Source organism: Glycine soja, chromosome 19, assembly GCF_004193775.1.
Source record: "Glycine soja cultivar W05 chromosome 19, ASM419377v2, whole genome shotgun sequence".
NCBI classification, from domain to species: Eukaryota; Viridiplantae; Streptophyta; class Magnoliopsida; order Fabales; family Fabaceae; genus Glycine; species Glycine soja.
In genome coordinates this window covers 43,233,233-43,254,253 of record NC_041020.1, presented here as the reverse complement: position 1 = coordinate 43,254,253, position 21,021 = coordinate 43,233,233, and the positions used below count along the sequence as shown (strand labels likewise).

Sequence of the window (21,021 nt, the reverse complement as noted above, 5' to 3'; positions counted from 1 at the left end):
ATGTTGATGGAATTACAGAAGGCCTGGGATCTTGGGTACACAAGATTGATTCTGGAATCTCATTCGAAGGGTGCCCATTAGTTTGATTCAGAATGGTTGTTCTAACATCCATTCGTATAGCAATTTTGTTAATTCTATTAAAGTTCTTGTAAATAGACAATGAGAGGTGAAAGTCACACATGTTCATAGAAAATCCAATATTGCTGTTGACTGTCTTGTCTTGCGAGTTAGCTCATACTTAATTGTTTACTATAAATTTGACATGATGTCGAAGGAAGAAGACAAAAGAGAAAAATTATGAATTTGAATCTTTTATATTAACAAAATCTAACAACTTAACAACTAACATTTAGTGATAAAAAAGAAAAAACTTATGACATAGGAACACACTTGTTACAGACTTAGGGACACTATGGGGCTTTGTGTGTAGCCCATGCCTTGAATAAAAAAAAAGTTAAATTTAAAAATAAATTTTTATATAAAATTATTAATATAATAATTGGAAAAATTATTGACCATATAATTCCATCCATGCTCCCAGCGTATAAATTTTCTTTGCAGCTCTCATAATTACAAAACGACAATATGGAAATGGAATGGAAGCATATGGCCAAGTGGCCACTGACTAGAATGCCGCGCTTTCTCTCCACTCCAGGTGCAGGACAGGTATTCGGTTACTTTATTTCTTTGTTTCATTTTTTATACAAAAAAAAAAAGGTATTCAATCAATTAGTACATAGAAACACAAAAGTTTAAATTAAAATAAGGTGCATCCTTTTAAATTTATTATATTACGTCCTCAATTTGTTTCTTAAAAAACAAATAAACCATATTTAAATTAAAAATTTATCGTACATTTTAAATTAAATGAAAAATAAATCTCTATTAACTCTTTTTATAATGAAAAATGACTTTCTCAATAGATATTTTTCTATTCACATATATTTATGAGTAACTTTAGTTTTTATATCTAGAAAATGTATATTTTAATTTTTATACGGGAATTTTTATATTTTAATTATTATATATGCATTTTTTTCATTATTTTATTCTGTTAAAAAACTAATAACAGAGATTAAAATATTACAAAAGTTATTGTTTAGAAATTAAAATATAAAATTTATAAACAGAAGAAAGAAAGTATTATTAAATTTTTAGTTTATAAAAAAAACAGATTATACATTAATAATATAAAATAATTTCATAATATCACTTAATAATAAATTAATATGTATGATAAATTTATTTATTTTTATAATAAATATATTAAAAATAGTTTATAATTAATTGATTGTATTTATTAACAGTAGTAGATGAACACTAAACTCTTGGTTTTTTTTTTTTTGAAAAATAGTATTGGTTATTTTTTTATTACAAGGGTGAATAGTGTAGTATTAGTTTAGACATGTATCATTAAGTTTTTTTTTTTGAATACTAATTGAAGTTAAAAAAATAGATGTAAAATTAGTAAAAATGAATTAACACTAATAATGGCGTACCAAGTCAGCATCCAATAAACCGCGTCCCAATTTGACGGTGTCGGTGATTCACCAAATTCTCTCTCTCTCTCTCTCTCAAATCTCAATTCACTCATTCATTTCCCCTTTCTTCTCTTTCTCAATTTCGCTTTGTATTGTCTTCAATTCAGTAAACCGCACCAATTCCGATGGCGGCGTCGCGGCGGCTCCGGGACCTCCAATCCCAACCGGCGAACAAGATCTGCGTCGACTGTTCCCAGAAGAACCCGCAATGGGCCTCGGTTTCCTACGGCGTCTTCATGTGCCTGGAGTGCTCCGGCAAGCACCGCGGCCTCGGCGTGCACATCTCCTTCGTGCGATCCGTGACGATGGATTCGTGGTCTGAAATCCAGATCAAGAAGATGGAAGCCGGAGGCAACGACAAACTCAACGCGTTTCTCTTGCAGTACGGCATCCCCAAGGAAACCGATATCGTCGCCAAGTATAACTCCAACGCTGCCTCCGTCTACCGCGACCGCATCCAGGCCCTCGCCGACGGCCGCCCCTGGCGGGATCCCCCCGTCGTCAAGGAAGCCGTCCGTTCCTCCTCCGCTGCATTCAAGGGCAAGCCGCCGCTCTCGGCTAGCAGCAACAACAACGGCGGATGGGATAATTGGGACGCCGACGACGGATTCGGATCGGCCAGGGGCGGGTCGGATCTCAGGCGGAACCAGTCCACCGGGGACGTGAGGGGATTCGGCGGCGGCGGGAACGTGGCGAGGTCAAAATCGACGCAGGATATTTACACGCGGGCTGAATTGGAAGCTTCTGCTGCCAACAAAGAAGAATTCTTCGCGCGGAAGAGAGCGGAGAATGAGTCGCGGCCGGAGGGGCTTCCGCCGTCGCAGGGTGGCAAGTATGTTGGATTCGGATCTGGCCCCGCCCCGCCCCAGAGGGGTAATCAGCAAAACGATTATTTCTCTGTCGTTTCTCAGGTCCCACATCCAAGCTCTCTCTCTCTTTTTTTTTTTTAAGGTGGGAAAATTGTATATACTATCGTTGAGACCTGTGATGTATTTTCTGTGTGTTTAGGGACTTGGTAAATTATCCTTGGCTGCTGCTTCTGCTGCTAATGTTGTTCAGGCCGGGACAAAAGAGTTATCCGCTAAGGTTTTTTTTTTTTTTTTGAAAGTCTCTCTGTTAAGGTTATTATTGTTTCTTTGCCTTATCTGCTTATTTTATTATTAGCCTCTCTATGTTTTGAATGGAATTAGTGATTAGGATATAATAGTAATAAAGGAATACATGAGATGAAACGGTGTTGATTGGATTTTGTTGTTGGAAATTGGAATTGAAAATACTAGCTTTGCGTGGGAGGGGTGTGAGTGAGTGGCAATAAATTATTATTGATATATCATATAATATAATATAATTTTTGTGCCTCCGTTGAGTTTTGTCTTGATTTAGAGGATTGAGAACAATAGTGAACGAAGGTTATACTGATCTCTGACTTGCTGAGATTTAAATTGGAGCGTAAGACAATTTCCAAACTCTTTCTCATGTTTTATTTTTTTGCAAGTCGATTTACAATATAATAATTGGTAATTAAATCCTATATCTACGTTTTTATTATGGGGAATAGAATCCTGTTCTCTTATTCTGGGAACACATTTTTGGCATGTTATAAGATATTTTTGTCCTTAAGTCTTACGATATAAATATCTTTTTCAAATATGAAGATTAAATTGTGTTGGTATAGTTTAAAAGAACCTGCAGCAAATGTCGGAAAGTGGAAAACTTTTTTTTTCTTCTGTATATTTATTCTTAGATTTCCTTGAATTGATTCAAGGAAAAATGATATTGGACTCGGCCAATTGAAACATGACTGGATATTCTTGTTGTTGTGAGTTGTGACCCTTCATGCTTGGTGGAACACATATTTAATTAGAAGCCACCTGTGGCCCTGCTTCATGCTGCTGAAAATTGGGTGGTTTCACATTTCAGATTCTAATCATTCTAAACTAGCTTAATATGGCAACAACAGTGTATGATTAAAAATGAAATGCACGTTAAATTTTATTGTTGCCCTCAACGAAATACCAAGTATTGAAAATGAAAACCTTTCCATTTCCACCTTCTGCCAATAGTTTTGTTTTGAATTATAACTAAAAAATGAGGAGAAATTTGCATTACAAATTCACTACATATTATCCCCACCACTTTTGCCTGTCCTATTTTTTGAGGTGCTTTTCTTTAAAATTAATATTATTATTTATGTTATTTATATATTGCAGCTTAGAGTCAGTTTATAGTTGCACCCATTTTGAAAAGAGAAAATTGTCATGCCTAAGATAAAGTATTTTTTCTCATGCAACACCACTGGTGCATTATGAATAAAATTGTTTGGTGGCTGCTTTTTGGCAAACATTTCCGATGCCTGCTACTGCTAATAGTTCTAAACTTCTAGTAAGGGTGGCCTGGTGATGAAGTTTGGGTGAATGTTGTGCTTTGCTAAATGTTAGCTAGATATGCATTGTTGGAGATGGTAACAATTCTTTGGCTTTGCAATATAGTTTGCTGAAATCTTATTTTCTGAGGCTTTCATACTACTGTCATCCATTATTATATGGGGATTAAGTTATACAGGTTTGGAGCTTCTAAGCATATCTTTTTGGGTCAAGGAGTTGTGTATATTGTAAATTTCATTCTGTGGTTTAATTTATTTCATAGAAAGGTGGAAAAAGGCTGGGATTTTATTGCTTATCAAACTTCTCACAGCAATTTTGTTGTTGGCACTTAGCAGTTATTGTTTTCTGATTAACTGTATTTCTTGCTTCAGGTAAAAGAGGGTGGTTATGATTACAAGGTCAATGAAACTGTCAATGTTGTCTCTCAGAAGACAACAGAGATTGGACAAAGGACATGGGGTATGATGAAAGGGGTCATGGCATTGGCTTCACAGAAGGTTGAGGAATTCGCTAGAGATAACCCGAATTGGACGTCTGATAACTGGCAACGAAATGAAAGTGATAGAAATGGTTTCTACCAGGAGTTCAATCGAGAGAATAATGGCCGGAATTCTTCTACCAGAGAAGGACAACATTCTTCAGGTGGACAAACTAATACTTTTCACTCAAGCTCTTGGGATGATTGGGGCCACAATGATTTTAGGAAGGAAGAGCCAGCTAAAGGATCAGCTCCTCAGTCATCAGGTGGGAAGTTTGATAATTATAACTCGAGCTCCTGGGATGATTGGGACCAGGAAGATACAAGGAAGAAAGAACCAGCTAAAGGGTCATCTGCCCGTAGCAGTGATGGTTGGGCTGGATGGGATAATGCCAAAGATGATGGATTTGATGATATCTATGGAAGTGCATCTAATAGTAAAGGTGTCACTCATAATGACAAGTCAGGTGCTGCCTGGACAGGAGGAGGCTTTCTCTAAGGTTTGTATCATGCAATACTCTCAAACCTGCACTACTTCAGAACCTGTTGAATTTTTAATGTGTTTCTTTTTTATTTGTCTGTGTAGTGGAAAGGGGGAGGGAAGGAGGATGGTTTTTACTTATAAAGCAATCAGCATCTTGAGATTTGAATTCGTTATTTTACTTCTATTATGTGTTATTATTTTGATGCTTAATGTCTGTTATAACTCTGATTTCAAGTACACACTTTTGAACTAAAATGCGACTTGGTATATGTCTTGAACCAGGTTTGACCCGATCTCTATCAGCAGGATCAAAGTTTTGTTGGAAATGACCTCTTGGACTGGTGGCATGCAAACCGAGCAGGGGTGTTGTTTAGTATGATGGATGTGACCTGATTGTCAACTATAAGTTTGTTGGTCACTATTAAATTCATGCCCCATATGTACTGGATGAATGATTATTTTGAGGTCAGTGTATTGTCTACAAGTATTTATTTTTCAACATTCTCCCATCCTCCCTTGTGTAATCTTTTCATGTGATTTTTTGGGGACTTCTGTATGGTTGGAAACTTATTTTAAATGTACAAGTGTCTAAAGAAAGGGCAAATTGCCCAAATTTATGATTATTTTTACTGGAAGTGTGATGAAACATTATTGTGACACGAAAAAATTTCATAATTATTTTGAATTTATAGCAACTTAATTTGCTTTGTTTTTAGTTTTACTTGCTCTATAATGAACATCTGGTTCCTGATTGTTATTTCCCCATAATTTGTCATCATCCATTGTTTAAAAAATTCTCTATTTTGGGGAAAAAACTTAGATCTTGTGCCATCTTCGTAAAGCATAGATGGCGAAATACTTCGATCGCATTAGATGGCTTTTAATAAATAAAAAAATTGAATAGATTGATCTACAGGTATTGTACGTCTTAAATCTTAATTAATTGGCTTTACGTATACTTGCTGAATTACGTACTTCTCAGATACCTGGAACATGAATGTGTGCGATGGAAGAGAGGTATTGGTAGTAGTTTTTGTCGTTTGTTTACTACATGTGGGAGTGTATTTTTACAGGTGGACAACACTGCATTACTTCCATATTTCCAAACAAGAGTTTATATATATTAATGAAGGTTCAAAATACAGCACGCGAGATTGGGGAGGGTTTATACGCGGATGATTGTTTATACACATATTTGATACTACTATCATTTGTACATGGATGGTTAAAGTTCTTCGATAGTATCTTTAATCACAGTTCTCTCGGGGCTTGCTTTCTTATCGAGAGTACTTCCGTTTGAATTTATCAAATGTCGGTCCTGTATAACGAGCAATGAACTGATAATGCTGTTACCCGAAGAGACAAAGAGATCTCCAATGGGTCCCAGCTCTTAATGCTCGGGACGAAAATCTATGTTTGTCAACTTGGTTGACTCAATCTGTTGTTGCTTCCCCACAATTACTAGGTCGTAATCCTTGGCTTTCCCAATTGACAACACCTCCTCTGTTATGTTGGTTGCGTTCTTTTCAATGTACTCCACTGACTCCTGCCATTTAGCCTTGAACTCGTTTATTGCCTCCTCATCCAACTCCTGGTCATGAGAATTAAATTTGTGAGAATGGCTGGTTCTTAATGATATCCTTTCCTATGTTGTTTCTAGCTATTGGCTAAACCAATTAAGAACAGAATGTTTGACACAGATTTTATTATTTTTTTAAAAAAGCTCTTTTGTTTGAATGGAAATTGAAGAGGGATATAAGAAACTTTTATTCTTCACAAGGGTAAATACCTTTTCTTTTTCCCAGTTGGTGGTGGATGTTGGTGAGTTTTGTTTAGGTCCCTCGCCCCTAGCTTCTTTGTATGAAGTGAATCTCACTAAAAGCAACCTAATTGCTGGATGTTCTGCCATTCTGCTACCTAACTCCAAAACCTTGCGATCATATGGCCCACCAATGAAAATTATACACTCTTTTCCTAGCGACATCACTGGTCTTAGGTTCTTGTTCATACCTTCTGGCACCCCCACGGTAGACTAGCACTGCGACAGAGCAGGGTACATTTTGAAGCACCCTTCGATTGACTTCCCTCCAACCCTGCCCTGAGTCTTCTGTCACCTCTTCATCTTCCCTTCCCCACCTTTTGTGGAAGGGCAATATGATCATTGCCACACCTTTTTTTCCAGCAACGTGGCATATGTCCTCGTGCATTGTAGCCATTAGAGAGATGGATGTCAAATGATGCACAGTAACTTGACCTACTTCACCATTAGCCTGGAATGCTGTGGCAATTTGCTCATGCATTGCTCCCCTTTTGATCCGGTAGAGGAAGGGAAAACCATTCTTTCGGCTGCGTTGAACCATCAAGATGGAGGACGAGCAATCAGTGAGTTCAGTAAGTTGCATCACGTACAATTTGAGCCGTGACATGTTGGTGGCCCGAATTGATTCAATGAAATTGATTAGTGAGGGTATGTTGCCAGGTCCATGATGCAGGCAAGAATGCGAAGCTTTTCTTGCAAATCTGTCAGCTGCGACGGTTTTTGTGATCCAGAGTTTACAAAACGAGAGGGTTTGTATATGGCCAAAACTATTGGAGTTGTAATGAAGGTGGTGAATGCCATCAGCACCAGGATGGTAAACATCTCGTCGTTAAGGACCTGCATGGCCATCACATTTAGTGTAATCAAACTTAATCCCACATAAACACAAGGAAAACAAACAAGTGATAGATTCTATTCAAGACTTAGAGAGAAGAGATAAAAATGTAAGTATGATAAAAGATATAATGTGATGGAGAGAGAAAGAAAGAGAAGAGATAAAAATATAAGTACAATAAATAATAGTGTCGTAGAGAGAGAAATAAGGGCATGTTTAGATTTGCATTCTCAAATAATGAATCTGCATATGACAAAAGAAGCTACTCTTACATGCTTCTACATATTATATGTATTTGACGTAATAATAGGAAAAAATGTGCATTAGTGATGTGTGTCTAAACACATTTTAATAGGTGTTGATGGAGTTTTTGATATAAAGCGGTGTCTGCAACACTCATAAACCTTATCAATTTTAAATAAATATAGATGTATATTTACTTTGTCACTTTGTACACTTTAGAAGAGTCAGATTTGAAAAAATGTGATACCTTACAATGTGTTTGACAAAATTGGTTTATCTGCTGGTTCAAAACTGAAAACTAAATAATGCAGCTCTTATCTATTACTTCATAAGATTTTAAAATCAAATTGAGATCCCATAAAACATATTGTTCATTAAACAAGGCTTAATGCACAAATATAAGGCATTCATAAGAGCAACCTTTCTTCTTCAAATGATATGCAAAACATGTAACATTTGTTCATTAAAAAAAAAAAACGTTAACCTATGTCCTGAAAAGTATTGGTTAAAGAACTTAAGATAGGAATGTTTCTATTGAGAAACATAAAATTACCTTATGATTTATTTTTTTTACGTTCTTATGAGACTATAATTTATACAGTAAATATTTGTTTTTACTTCCTTAACCAATTCTCAAATAAGACTGATTAGTTAGACCCAAAAAAATATATCCAAAATTAGTACTTTGGTGTTGATGAAAGAAGAAGGTAAATCTGTTTTCATGAAAGAAGAAGCAAAACTCACCTTCTTCTCTCTCACCGGCACCATGCACACTTGGTAATTTAGTCACGTCAGTTTTCAAACCACTGGAAGAAGCAATGTGGACACGAAGTCCTCAATCCTCCTTGTCATTCTGCTTGCGAATTCGCTCCCTATGATGTCTGTCATGAACCCCGATAACATTACTCCCGCGAGGGTTAAGCATACATAGATTTCGGGTAACACGTCGTGTTCGTAAGAACACTTGCGAGCAACACGGTTCATCACCGGTCAAACCACGATCATCATCGCGGCAACAAATGCCATTCCTGAAACATTAGTTTACTTAATTACTTCTTTTAATTATGAATATTAATTATTTTGTAGTTTGATTGTATTTTTATTCTTTACAATATATAATTTATGCGTACTTTTTAATTATTTAGGTTTCTTACAATATTTCAATTGTTAAAGTTAAATTTTCATCTCGAAATTTGTTCAATAATTAATAAGAATATGACAAAATTATGAAATTACATTAATCTATGTAAATTATTAAGGAGATTATTTATATTTGTGTACACAAAAAGTATTTAATTTTTTATTATTAAACTATTATTTTAGTTCTTAAAATTATGGAACCATATATCTCTTATTTTTAATATAACTTGTCTATATTGACATATGTAAGACTATAATTCAATCGTATTATAAATTAAGATTACACAAATTAAAGTGATTGATGTTTTTAAGTTTTTATTACACAAATTAAGATAAGCAAGTATGGTAAGAGAAGAGCATTATTAAGTCTTTCAAAATAATGATATTTATTAGAGAACTAAATTGTAATAGATATTTGAATATCCATTGAAAACTGAAAACATTGGACAGTTCGAATTTTTTTAAGGCTGAGACTGTAATCATTTGGGAAGAAGAGAATAATATATTTGGATTAAAATTACCTTTGTTTTTTTGTGAAAAAATAAACTTATTTAATACTTTGGCCCTTGATGTTTTTATAGAAACCTTGATGCCACCACTAAATAAGGATACATTCAAAAAATATTAATTAGACTTTAAAATTTTAAAATATCAATTATTTTAGAACAAAAATAAAAGCTTAACATATAAAGATATGAAAAGGAGATAGTATATTTATATTGGGTCATCAATCATTGTGGAGGCGTTTATTTCAAAGAATATTATTAGATTCCTAAAAATATAGAAATGGAAATATAATATTTGCATGTTTATTATAAGTTTTGAAAAAACATTTCTATTATTGATCCTTCAAAATGTTATAATTTTTTTATCATGATTTTTTACATTTCTATTCCCATGAGGGGTGAGAATTTATTTTTTAATATACATGAAACTTCTTTTTTATTTAAATTATTTTAAATTTTAAAAATTATTCATGGGAATATTAAAATGTAACCAATTAACATTTTTAAAAAAAAATCCGGGTATGATATTTTGATGTTATATTTAAAAAAAATTATGAAAAAAATGCCCCTATGATATTGATGTTACATAATATTTATTAGTTTTATTAATAATTAATTTTTATGACTATTGTTAATAAAATATATTTTTCTAAATATGTTTATTTTTTATTCATAGTACTGGAACGTGATAGTCTTGAGATATTCAAGCCAAGTAAATATAGATAATATATTTGATATTTTAAATTATTTGTTATTATGTATATTATATAAATATTTTATCATTCATTTAAAACTTTTAAAAATAAAATTAAAATAAAAAATTGATTCAACTCAAACAACTTTAGATTTATCATATTGGACCAAATTTAAATTTTATATATATTATATCAATTGAATGATAAATTAAGCTATCTACACTAATTAGCATATTCTGATACTTTAATTTCATAAAAGGCACTCGATGATAGGGATGCGGTTAGATTGGGTAGACGAAAAACACAAATGAATGATAAAATATTAGTGTAATTAGTTAAAGTATCAGAATATGCTGATTAGTGTAATTAGTTAATGATTTTAGACGAATCCTATTCCGCCAATAAAGAAACTTGGTAAAGTTTGTTGGCATTATGTAGGAAGATGTTAACTTAAAATAATCTCGGCGACAACTTTGGATTGACGAAAGGGTTTGAGGAGATAGCCTAGGGTGCGGCTCACGAAGATTACGAGAATGGTTTGAACGATCAACAAAGGAAGAGAGTGGTTCATATTACCTTAAAAAAAAATTATGTTTAAGTAACCTAAATAATTATTTGTAATGAGATAACACGATAAAATTATTTTATATTATCATTACATAAATAAATATGAAACTCAAGAGAAAACAAAATTACACACTAATAATATAAAAATTTACACTTACATATAATCAATTGCAAGCTAGACCAACAGCAGAAATTTAATTTCAATCTAATCCGCGACCTAGGAATCAACTTGTTCCTCTTAACCTCTGGCTACCCTTTGAGCACGGTAAGAACAGACGCAATAACGATCACAAAAGCTGCAAACTAAACACGAGGGTATATTTGCACTGCATGGTGCAGCCACAAAAATTAACACAAATTTTATCTCCAAAGTCGCAATTAACTAGCGGGTAATCAGTGTACACCTTCAACAAGAAGAGAATTCCAGAAACAAAACACTCTTTGTTCCATTTCAATTGAAGCAAAAATAACAATACACCTAACAAGAAAGGCTAAAAAACAAAAAAGCACAAAATCAAATACTCCCAAACAAACGACCATTTACAAAAATAACCAGCTGCTAAGCCCATCAAAACCCTAAAATTTAACCACCGAAACCATAGAGAGTCCTGCCCTGCCTCTTGAGAGCATAAACAACATCCATAGCGGTAACAGTCTTCCTCCTAGCATGCTCGGTGTAGGTAACAGCGTCGCGAATAACGTTCTCGAGGAAGATCTTAAGGACGCCGCGGGTTTCTTCATAGATGAGGCCACTGATTCTCTTGACGCCGCCTCTGCGAGCCAAACGGCGAATGGCGGGTTTTGTGATTCCCTGGATGTTATCGCGGAGCACCTTCCTGTGCCTCTTGGCTCCTCCCTTACCCAAACCCTTGCCTCCCTTTCCACGACCCGACATCTTTGCTCGCTTCTTCTGATTCTGATTCTGACTGTTTCTTTCGGAGTTTGTTTTGAATGTGACGCTGCGATGCGGGGGGTTATATAGAGCCAACTTTATGAACCGGTGCCATTTGTGTTTTTCGTCTACCCATTCGGAAGAGCGGCGTGGGTCGTTCATTTTGATCTAATCGACGGTTGATGATTGCGATCCGCGTCGTACTCGTTCGTTCGTGCCAGACCGTTGATCTTCCGAGATGGACGGCTTTTTTCTTCGATTGATTATTTATTTGCGGATCGATGGCGTGGCATATTTTTTCGACTAGGCGCTGTTTAATTGATTAACGATTAATGATTGACTTCGCTTATGTATGAACAATAATGCAATTAATCAATAAACATAAAACATCCATCACATAGCATAACGTGATCTACAATTATAAACAAGAGTCGAATTCGTTTCAAAAAATCTAGGTATAATTGTAATATTTCAACCCATGGAATAAAATAAAGCTTTTTTTACTGTGGAATTAAATGAGCTTGTAAAAAAATAAAAATAAGAAACATTTTTACTGCAAAATAAAACAATAATTTTAATCCATGTGACTTGGACGATCAAAAAAATAACATCGCGTGTTGTGTTCTGCTTCATTCTCAATTTTTTATTTTTATTTCATCTGCATTGTAAAATAGGTCGTTGTTTTGCTTTTTTGTCCTACAATAAACTCAATTTTATTCGATTGGGAAAAACTTTACCCAAGTCGTGTTTAACGCATATAAAGATAGATGTTATTGTTAATACTTATACCAACAAAAGAGATTTAATTCAATTGATTAAGTATCATACGTAATTTATGATAAATTTTTAGATATATGTGTTCAATTCTTATTGATAAAAAAAAAATACTAATTCATCTTATAATTTAGGGTTATATAAATATGTAATCTTAAATCAATTTTTTTCAAAAATTCCCATTGAAACAAATTTAGAATAGAAGACACCTTTGTTTATTTTCTCTTGTTTTTGTTAATTCCTTGATAAACATATTAAGTCGTATAGGTGTATAACTTAAAAGTTTAAGTATCATATCGAAAAGGATTAACATAATACTTGATAAAATAATAACATTCATTAACTATGGTTATCGGAATAATGATTTAATTGAATTATGAGAATGTAAATAGCAACAAATTAAATTCAAGAGCAAAAGAACAAAAAAAAAAAAGGATAATTTTTACAAACAATTGAATGCAATAAAAAAGATTAAACAACACTAAACAAAAGTGTTGAGATTGACTTTACCAAACTTTATTTTTATGCATACAAAAATCACTCCTCTAATTTAGAGTTCATTTATTATCATCAACTCATAAAATTATTCAAATCTCTACTCCTTTGATGGAAAGAGTATATAAGTCTATTGACTAAATTATCAATCCCTTGAAATAGTTTGGCTTAGTAACTTGTATTAAAAAAATAACTAATAAGTCTGACTTAGTAACTTGCATTAAGAAAATAACTAATAAGTCTGATTTCATCTCGAAACATAGAACTCATCAAATTTCATTATCTATTTATAAGTTCAAATACTTTTTTCAATGAATATTCGAATCACAATATCAAACAAATAGACGATCAAGCCAAAACAAATATTAATCAAAGAAGAAAACACATAATAATGAATAATAAACATAGATTAATAACTATAATGTAAACATAAGAATAAGTTTAGTTACATCAACTTCCACCAAAAGTAAATCTAACTACATAATTATAAGAAAAAGAAGAAAAATGATGCAAAAGACGAAGAAACATGATATGGAAGCCATGAAGAATAAGCAAGAGCTTCTCAACCCCTCACATTGCCCTAAACAGCTCCTCCTCCCTAATATGTCGAATTCTCATCCAATTAAACCTTTTTGTCCTGTTGTTTAAGCTAACGAACACCACCTCAATAGTCTTTGTGCGTAGCCTTAGGTTTTTCACGCTTAACCTCAAATTAATAGCAACAAAAGAGCTTTCTAATGTTTTCAAGCTAAGCCTCAACTTTCTTAGGCTTAATCTCAAGATGACAAAAGCAAAATAGGTAAAAATTGACCTTGAAAACTTGCTTCCAAAGGTGGGACTTGATCCTCCAAATGCTATTTTTCCAATATAACCAATTCCTTTATTTCCTACAATAAAACATAAAAAGTTAATAAATCCCTAATAGATTAAACACACCACACACATATATAATTATCAGTGAAATTAACATGAAATTAAATGAAACAAAGTTTTAAATTAGGAAGATGTAAGATAAATGCTAAGATAAATATTAATATTAGGCATTTATGAGTTTTTATCTTAAAATTTCATTTACAAAACAACTTTACATTGCTAAATAATCAATTTCTAATTTAAAACTCACCAAGCATGGGTCACTTATCTGATTTGCCTATATCAACCTTAACTTAATTCCAATTTCAACATTTGTTAAATTGACTGAAACATTACAGACAAAGTCTTAATCTAAATAAGATAAAATTGAGTAATTAATTACTTTTATTTTATTGTGTGCAATGTTGTACACATTAGAAAACAGTAAAAAAGAAAATTATACTTTTTAATTATTTAACTAGTGCCCTACAACTAAAAGTATTAATTAGCAAAGACCATTATTATTGTGTAGATTTGGGAAATGGTGATGGGTAAAATGGTCAACCAAGTGAAAACTATAGTTCTTATTTGTGTTGGAGGGACTGTGGGGGAAGACCGCAACGAGACCTAGGAAGCACGACGACAACAACACTCGTCCTCACACCGACTGCCACCGCGTCCAAAGGTAACCTCACCCCTCTCAATTTCGTCTCTGATTTCCTTCCTTTCGCTCACGGACGAGATCTTTCCCCAATTTCCGCTTTCTATTAGTTATTTCTTAGTTTCATTTTGCTCAACATCTCCAATTTTCCATGCCAATACCAATTGTGCGTTTTGGTAGATGCCGCACTTTTTCTTTGATATGCTTCTTTTTCAGATCTCAGATCGGGGCTTATTGCTAATGTTTATAGATAATGTCGGCATTATTTTAATTAGTCGGTTTTTGTTTTTTTTTTTTACCCATTTTTTTTGCGTCTCCTTGTTTATTTTGATGCTATGTCATGACAGAATCAAAATTTGGAGGGTAATAGGATGGCATTTTAGATTTGATGTCTATGTTGTGAATTCATTTTGTGATATCCCAAACCAAGTTGCTGACGTGTGTTGATTTTGTTGACTGTGATGTGGCAGATGATTGATGATCAAGATCTGGGTTTCTTTGCCAATTTTCTTGGCGTCTTCATCTTTGTACTGGTCATAGCGTATCATTTTGTCATGGCTGACCCAAAGTTCGAAGGAAACTAGGAATGTAGACTGAGGTGCTTTGCAAATGGAAATGAATTTGATGCAATCAAGAACTGTAGTTTGGGAATGTGAACGTTAAGCTTACTAAAACTTTCATAAACATCAAAGGAGCATAACATTTCAATTTTCGCTATACTTATGCGTGCTCCCTTAAGTTATGTTTTGCAGTTAAGGAACTTTCGTTGATAGACTAATGAAAACACTGAATTTGCTTTAAGATTAGAGGATTTTGCATGATGATGTCCTACGTGCAAGCATGACATAGCAATATAGTATAGTTTGGTATCTTCCTTATTGACACATTGTGTGCATAGCATATGTGAATTCAATTAAAGCTTTCCCCCTTAAGGTGTTTGCCATGAAATCATGGATGCTACTTGATGTGCTTTGTAGAATTAGGTAATTTCTTTCCTTAAGAATTGGTTGGTACTGCATCAAATATTGGATTTTCTTTTTGGGTGCTTTAAACACCAGTTGTTGGAGATGGATCTTGTTTTTATTAGCTGGATGATTTTATACAAATATACACACGTTCTTGGTTAATTTGTAGAGCTAAGCCTCTTTTTATTAGCTTGATCTTTACCATAAATTTTCTTGTGATTTGTTTGACTTGAGGGATTCTCCCACATAAGTAGTTCTTTTACTTCACTCTGAATCTTTATTGTTTCTCTCATCAAGTTAATTTGTACAGAACCCCAAGCAACTGTAATGGAAAAGCATTTGACTTTTAAGCATCTCCTCATCTATGTTGGTATGAGTTTTGTTAGCCATCTCCTCTAGATGTTAGAGAAAAGAGTCTGTAATGCTATCAACCACTTCATCTCCACTCCAGACCCTAAATTCTTCTGCATTGGGATGTTCTGGTGCCTCGATATCACATGGAAGATTCCTATTCAACTCGTTTTCAAGTTTCCTAGGAGTCTTTTTCCTTGTTATCTCTTCAAGGCGTTTCAATGTGGGGCTAACTTTTTTCTTAAAAATCCTCACATTCTCATTTATTCTATCATGGAGATCCACCCAAAATGCTTCATTTTTCTGTGACAATAGCATCATATTTTCCATTGAGTATGCCACAAAAAGTAAGAGATCTGCCATCTTTGATAGTGATTCCAGCATCTTTCTGTAGCAGGCATTATGAAATGGAATGAACCAGAAATTTGGCTCCAATTCAGCCTCTGCTGTGAACTCTTCTAATTGGCCCACTAGAGATTTCAGCCTTTTCTGTCCTTCTCTCAATGCTTGAGAGCTTGAAACTGGCATCTTTCTTTTGTAGGAGTAATGATGGCAATCTGGTCAATGCAATCTTGAAGTGATCTCAAGCATTGAGAAAGTTCAGATTTTGCTAGAGTTGCATCTCTGCAGGGATTAAAAATAATCTCTACAATAACAAAGCAAGGGAGGCCTATTGTGGCCTCGACCATTCTAGCAAGTGCAAATTGACTTGGATGGTCATTTTGCTTCTTACCAACGACTAACAAGGCCCCTGTAACTGCTGCAATCCCACCAGCTTGACCATAAATTCTACTATACTTAAGAAAAGAAGAGAAAAAGATCCATGGTAAAAGAGGCAAGAAGCTGAAATCCACAATTTTTTTGAAAATGAAGCAGCAAAGGATTCCATAGATTGATCCCATTGCTGCTCCTTGTCCTCGTGCATTTGCTAGTGAGAATGTTGGATGGCGTCCAGTCACGAAACACAGGGCGATTAAGAGTCCTGCCCAATATCCATTTACCTTATTATATGTTCTAATGAAAGTGAGGACTTGAATGAAAAGGCCAAGTTGTGGTTGCTGGGAATCAAGTTCATCACAACCTCTCTGATCTTTCTGGTGCTCCATTTAAAATCACCTCTTTTCTGAGTTTTTCACAACACGTGGTCAGTTTTCTTTGCAATGGGTGAATCATCTAGGAGAAGATGCACACAGTATAATAAGAATGAGGCTGGGAGATCTTTATAGGCTATAGAGAGGTTTTTGGTAAAAAATTCTTTGTTCATCTCTGAACGAGGTTTCTGACCCAATATTTTGCTGAATTGTCCCCTGAAATTGAGTAAGACACCTCTGAGCTCCTCATCGATGACCCCAACAGGAAAAGAAGTACAAGTTGATAGAGCAATGTCCATAGACTCTTATTGTTAACTCCAAGTCTTGCAGTTTATCTTCTGGGTCAATCCAATGGGAGTGGAAAATTCTTGTTTGTGGCCATTCCCAATGCATGCCATCCTGTTTGATGAAAAAACCCAGACCAAACCTTTAGCTCATTTGCAAATTGCAACTCATAGGAAATTAATGATACTGCTGTCCAAGGTTCAGTGTTAAATGCCATGATTTAGACTTATCTTACCTGTTTACTTCTAATACTCTGTAGAAGCTTGGCTCCTGTTGTGGAGAGGGACTTGACTTGAGCGATAAAACCAGCAGCAGTTGAGTTGTCTGAGGCAGAAATGGTCTCAATGTTGCAATCGAACCTCTCACAAGTATTCTTAGCGTATAATCGAATATATATAACCTATATTTGTAATTTTATGGAACTAAATCAATTTTTATATTTTTATATATCCTATATTTCTATTCTATTCCTCTTTGTATCCAAGACTTTATTACAATCGAAATGAATTAGTTTTGCTACTGTTAAAATAAATGGAGGTGTTTGTTCTAAAAAAATTTAAGAATTAAATTGGCTTTTAACTTTTATTAAAAAATTACAATAACTCCTTTTACATAAGAGGAAAAAGTATTTACAAGATTTTTTATTCTTCCATTTTTTTGTTTTGTTGTGTTGAGTTTCACGATAGGATCTTATGTTTTCAACCGTTCATGTGTTTCTCAGGGTGATGCTAAACGATGGACACAAAGAACCAAATGTCTTTCTAATTACGTACATGTACACAAACAAACACTTGAAGACAGAGTTTGTAGAGATATTTTAAAACTGGAATAACGCCTGGGAAAAATTGCAGATTGGCTGTAACATTAACATTTTTTTTAATAAGTACGACATGACACGTGAAAAAAAATCGAAAGTGTAAAAGAATATCTATCATAAAATAAAAGAGCACAGCACGTGAACTGGGTGAACGGCCACCCCTGTCCGTCCACTATCCACCACCGTGCTAACAAAAACTTTCACAAGCTGTCCAACTGAAAGTTGCTTAGTGACCAAGTGCGTCGATTCCGGCAACCCAACGACCAACGCCGAAGCGGCCATGGCCAGCGCAGCAACACAGCCCTATATATGAGCAGAAAGCATCATGACCTGAATATTCGAACAAAGGACGTGCCAGCAACCTCGTACAGTGTCCTCTAGTGTGGCGTCCGACACTACGAGGACCGTGGTGGCGTACATGAAGGACGGGAACTCCAGGTAGCGGCGGTGCATGCTAAGGTGCTTCGTAGGGCAGAGGCTAAACGAGCACACCACACCTTAGATTTAGAGTCGTTGGAGAATGTTTTTGACATGGGTGGGGAATGTCGAAGGAGAGGTAATTTGATGGACACAAGGAAAAAAAAGTTGTCCATTGTGGGTAATTTGAGGAGTGCATCTCTTTTCCTTTTAAATGGCATGAAATAGACTCAACAGTTGCACTGCTGCGCAATAAGGCCAAGAGGAGAGGACGACCCCATGCTTTCGTCACCCTCCCATGACATTGTTTTTTCACCCCAAACAAACCCTATATCTTATCTTTCAAATTAATAATATGGCATGTCCTTCTTCCCATTATAATTATTGGTTAAGAAGAATTTTTTATTTATAAAATTGACTCGATTGTTAAAGAAAAAAGAAAGACTCGTTGATTCGAATATCTTTTATTAACAAAAACTTATAAATTAATGATTAACAATATTTTATATTTTAATATAATATTAATTATTATTTATATTCTTAATAATATTAATGGAAAATAATAGAAACAATAAATATAAATTCAATTTTACAAAATTGTTATATTTTTTATCTATTTATTAATTTTTTTTGGATGACTATACGTAAAAAAAATTTAGGTAAACATTTTTGTTAAAAAATTTAAAATAACAATGAGATGAAAGAAGTGTAAGTCGTGAGCCATAAGCTCCTGAAATAAATATAACTTGTTATTATGAACTTTTCTTGCTTTCAATTGCTATATTCTTCTAGCTAGTAAACATAATTTGTGATATTTTTTCATTGCTAGAAAATTTTGCAGTTTTTTTAAAAGTGTTTCACATAGTGGACTTACATTATGCAAACAATTTTCTACAAAAGATATTCGTGTTAATAAATTTAAAACCAAAATAATCCATTATGTTTGAGTAAAAAGGCCCTCAGTGATATAAACAAAGAGGAACGTTTTTGAGTTGATCTTTGTATTTACAAAAGAAAATCTCTTTTAATTTTTATATTTATAAGCATCCTCTTTTAATCTGCACATATCATTTATTATTTTCAGTTCTGCATATATCATTTTAAAATAATATATGCACGAAATAAAAGAGATAAAAAATAATATATATTTTGACTAAAAGAAGATGTTTTATATAGATTAATAATAATAGCTTTTATAATTACAAGAACCAAAAATCCAACACTACAAACATTTTTTTAACACTTGTCATTTTTCTCTGTTTTTTTCTTCTCTTTATATCGTACTAGTTGGGAAACTAGCACTCTGGCTTGTCAATTTGTGTTTCTTATTTTTTGGAGACAGATTTAATTGTATATTTAGTTGAGTTTTTTAATTAAAAAATGGTTAAAGAATGTAAATAATTGTTTTGACCAGGTGATTTTCAGAACCAATTGAAAGATAAAAATATTCTAAAAATATGTACACAAAAGAGGAGTATCCCCTTTATTATTGATATAGGTTAACCATCACATTTATAATTTTTTGTATTTCTTTTCTTACTATATATTTGCTAGCATGGAAATGTTCATGCATCGTTTTCCATATATAAAGAACATGGAAAAAGTATCCTTACACGAGAGGAAAAATAGAGAGAAAATGAAACAATGATAATAATATTTTATGTTTAGTTGAAAAAAGAATCAGAAGAAGTGAGAGAAAAAATAATTTCCAGAATTTTTTCTTTTAGCGTTTTAATTTTAAAATTCAAAGTTTTCTTTTACTTTTACCTTACCAAACATTAATAGGGACAAAATTTGGCTGAAGTTTATATGATTGCGAGAGTTATAAAGCGAAGAAATAGAACTAATTTTTTTTTGGGTACAAGAAATAGTACTACTATGTAATAAAAATTATAAAATAATCGAGGAATAAAAGAATATTATTCTATAAATTTGATATGAATAATTCGATTCTAAGTTATTTTACTTACGCGGCTATACTGTTAGTTCTTTCGGTGGAATAGAGTTAGAGTGAAGTAATAATGGTACTTATGCCAAACGAATAAAAAAATGCCAGGGATCGTTAATTATATATGGTTCTACAACTGATGTGGATATGCTTCTCAAATAAATAGAGAGCGTTAGTTCAAATTAGTGTCAGTGATTTTGTTTTTTTGATTCAGAAACTAGAAACTACTGTGAACGATTGATCAGCAACAATCCAACATAATATTAAATAAAACTTTGCTTTAATTTTCAACTTATGGTAAATATAAATGGCAGACCAAGTATCTCAATGGCTATGAATAATATGAGTGTGTTTTTCATCTGAGTGTATTTGTCTTCCTTATAAATGAACTTTGGGCTAACATTCGTGATTTGGCTCTTTTCTGTCGACGTTTAACTTCTTTACTGTATATGACTGACTTTTTAATTAGGGGTAGATCCACATCAGCTGTTAAAAAAAATATACTACGTTGTTTGACTATAACAATTACAGTCTACTGCATCTGGCTATCTAGGAACAAGCTGATTTTTGAAGATTATCAATTTTCTGTAATAGAGGTTATTAGCAAGATTAAGTTTCTTATGTATAGACAAGCGCACTTGCATTTGTTTTAGCATCTTGATATAGGTCTTATTGTATTAGGGGGACTTTTGATTTTCTATGTAAATTTCATAACTAAATATTTACATTATTCTAAAATTATTGCTTCACGCATATATTATAATTTTGAATATCTCTCCTA

The 21,021-nt window shown here is 33.5% G+C and overlaps 3 protein-coding genes and 2 pseudogenes across 3 annotated transcripts; 2 read left to right on the top strand and 3 right to left on the bottom strand.

Moving 5' to 3' along the window:
* The first annotated feature begins 1,514 nt into the window (after positions 1–1,514).
* Positions 1,515–5,587, top strand: LOC114399494 (ADP-ribosylation factor GTPase-activating protein AGD7-like). Its single transcript, XM_028361691.1, has 4 exons — positions 1,515–2,452; positions 2,550–2,627; positions 4,297–4,903; positions 5,170–5,587. Exons 1-3 carry the CDS (start codon positions 1,667–1,669, stop codon positions 4,900–4,902), a joined length of 1,470 nt encoding a protein of 489 aa, XP_028217492.1. The 5' UTR covers positions 1,515–1,666; the 3' UTR covers position 4,903; positions 5,170–5,587.
* Positions 5,588–6,051: 464 nt separating this feature from the next.
* LOC114399495 lies at positions 6,052–7,555 on the bottom strand (annotated as a pseudogene).
* A 3,495-nt stretch (positions 7,556–11,050) lies between these two features.
* Positions 11,051–11,761, bottom strand: LOC114398106 (histone H4-like). The gene has a single exon (XM_028360250.1). It carries the CDS (start codon positions 11,744–11,746, stop codon positions 11,276–11,278), a length of 471 nt encoding a protein of 156 aa, XP_028216051.1. The 5' UTR covers positions 11,747–11,761; the 3' UTR covers positions 11,051–11,275.
* A 2,545-nt stretch (positions 11,762–14,306) lies between these two features.
* LOC114398090 (dolichyl-diphosphooligosaccharide--protein glycosyltransferase subunit 4A) lies at positions 14,307–15,248 on the top strand. The gene is made up of 2 exons (XM_028360234.1): positions 14,307–14,390; positions 14,837–15,248. The coding sequence occupies exon 2, from the start codon at positions 14,837–14,839 to the stop codon at positions 14,948–14,950; it is 114 nt and encodes a 37-aa protein (XP_028216035.1). The 5' UTR covers positions 14,307–14,390; the 3' UTR covers positions 14,951–15,248.
* Positions 15,249–15,457: 209 nt separating this feature from the next.
* On the bottom strand, positions 15,458–18,613 carry LOC114398857 (annotated as a pseudogene).
* Positions 18,614–21,021: the final 2,408 nt, after the last annotated feature.

What these genes read in the sequence shown, in the direction of transcription:
- LOC114399494 (XM_028361691.1), top strand. Translation starts at nt 1,667, where the DNA reads ATGGCGGCGTCGCGGCGGCTCCGGGACCTCCAATCCCAACCGGCGAAC. An exon ending in ATTTCTCTGTCGTTTCTCAG is followed by an intron (nt 2,453 to 2,549) that starts GTCCCACATCCA and finishes CTGTGTGTTTAG; the next exon opens with GGACTTGGTAAATTATCCTT. An exon ending in CAAAAGAGTTATCCGCTAAG is followed by an intron (nt 2,628 to 4,296) that starts GTTTTTTTTTTT and finishes TTCTTGCTTCAG; the next exon opens with GTAAAAGAGGGTGGTTATGA.
- LOC114398106 (XM_028360250.1), bottom strand. Translation starts at nt 11,746, where the DNA reads ATGAACGACCCACGCCGCTCTTCCGAATGGGTAGACGAAAAACACAAA.
- LOC114398090 (XM_028360234.1), top strand. Translation starts at nt 14,837, where the DNA reads ATGATTGATGATCAAGATCTGGGTTTCTTTGCCAATTTTCTTGGCGTC.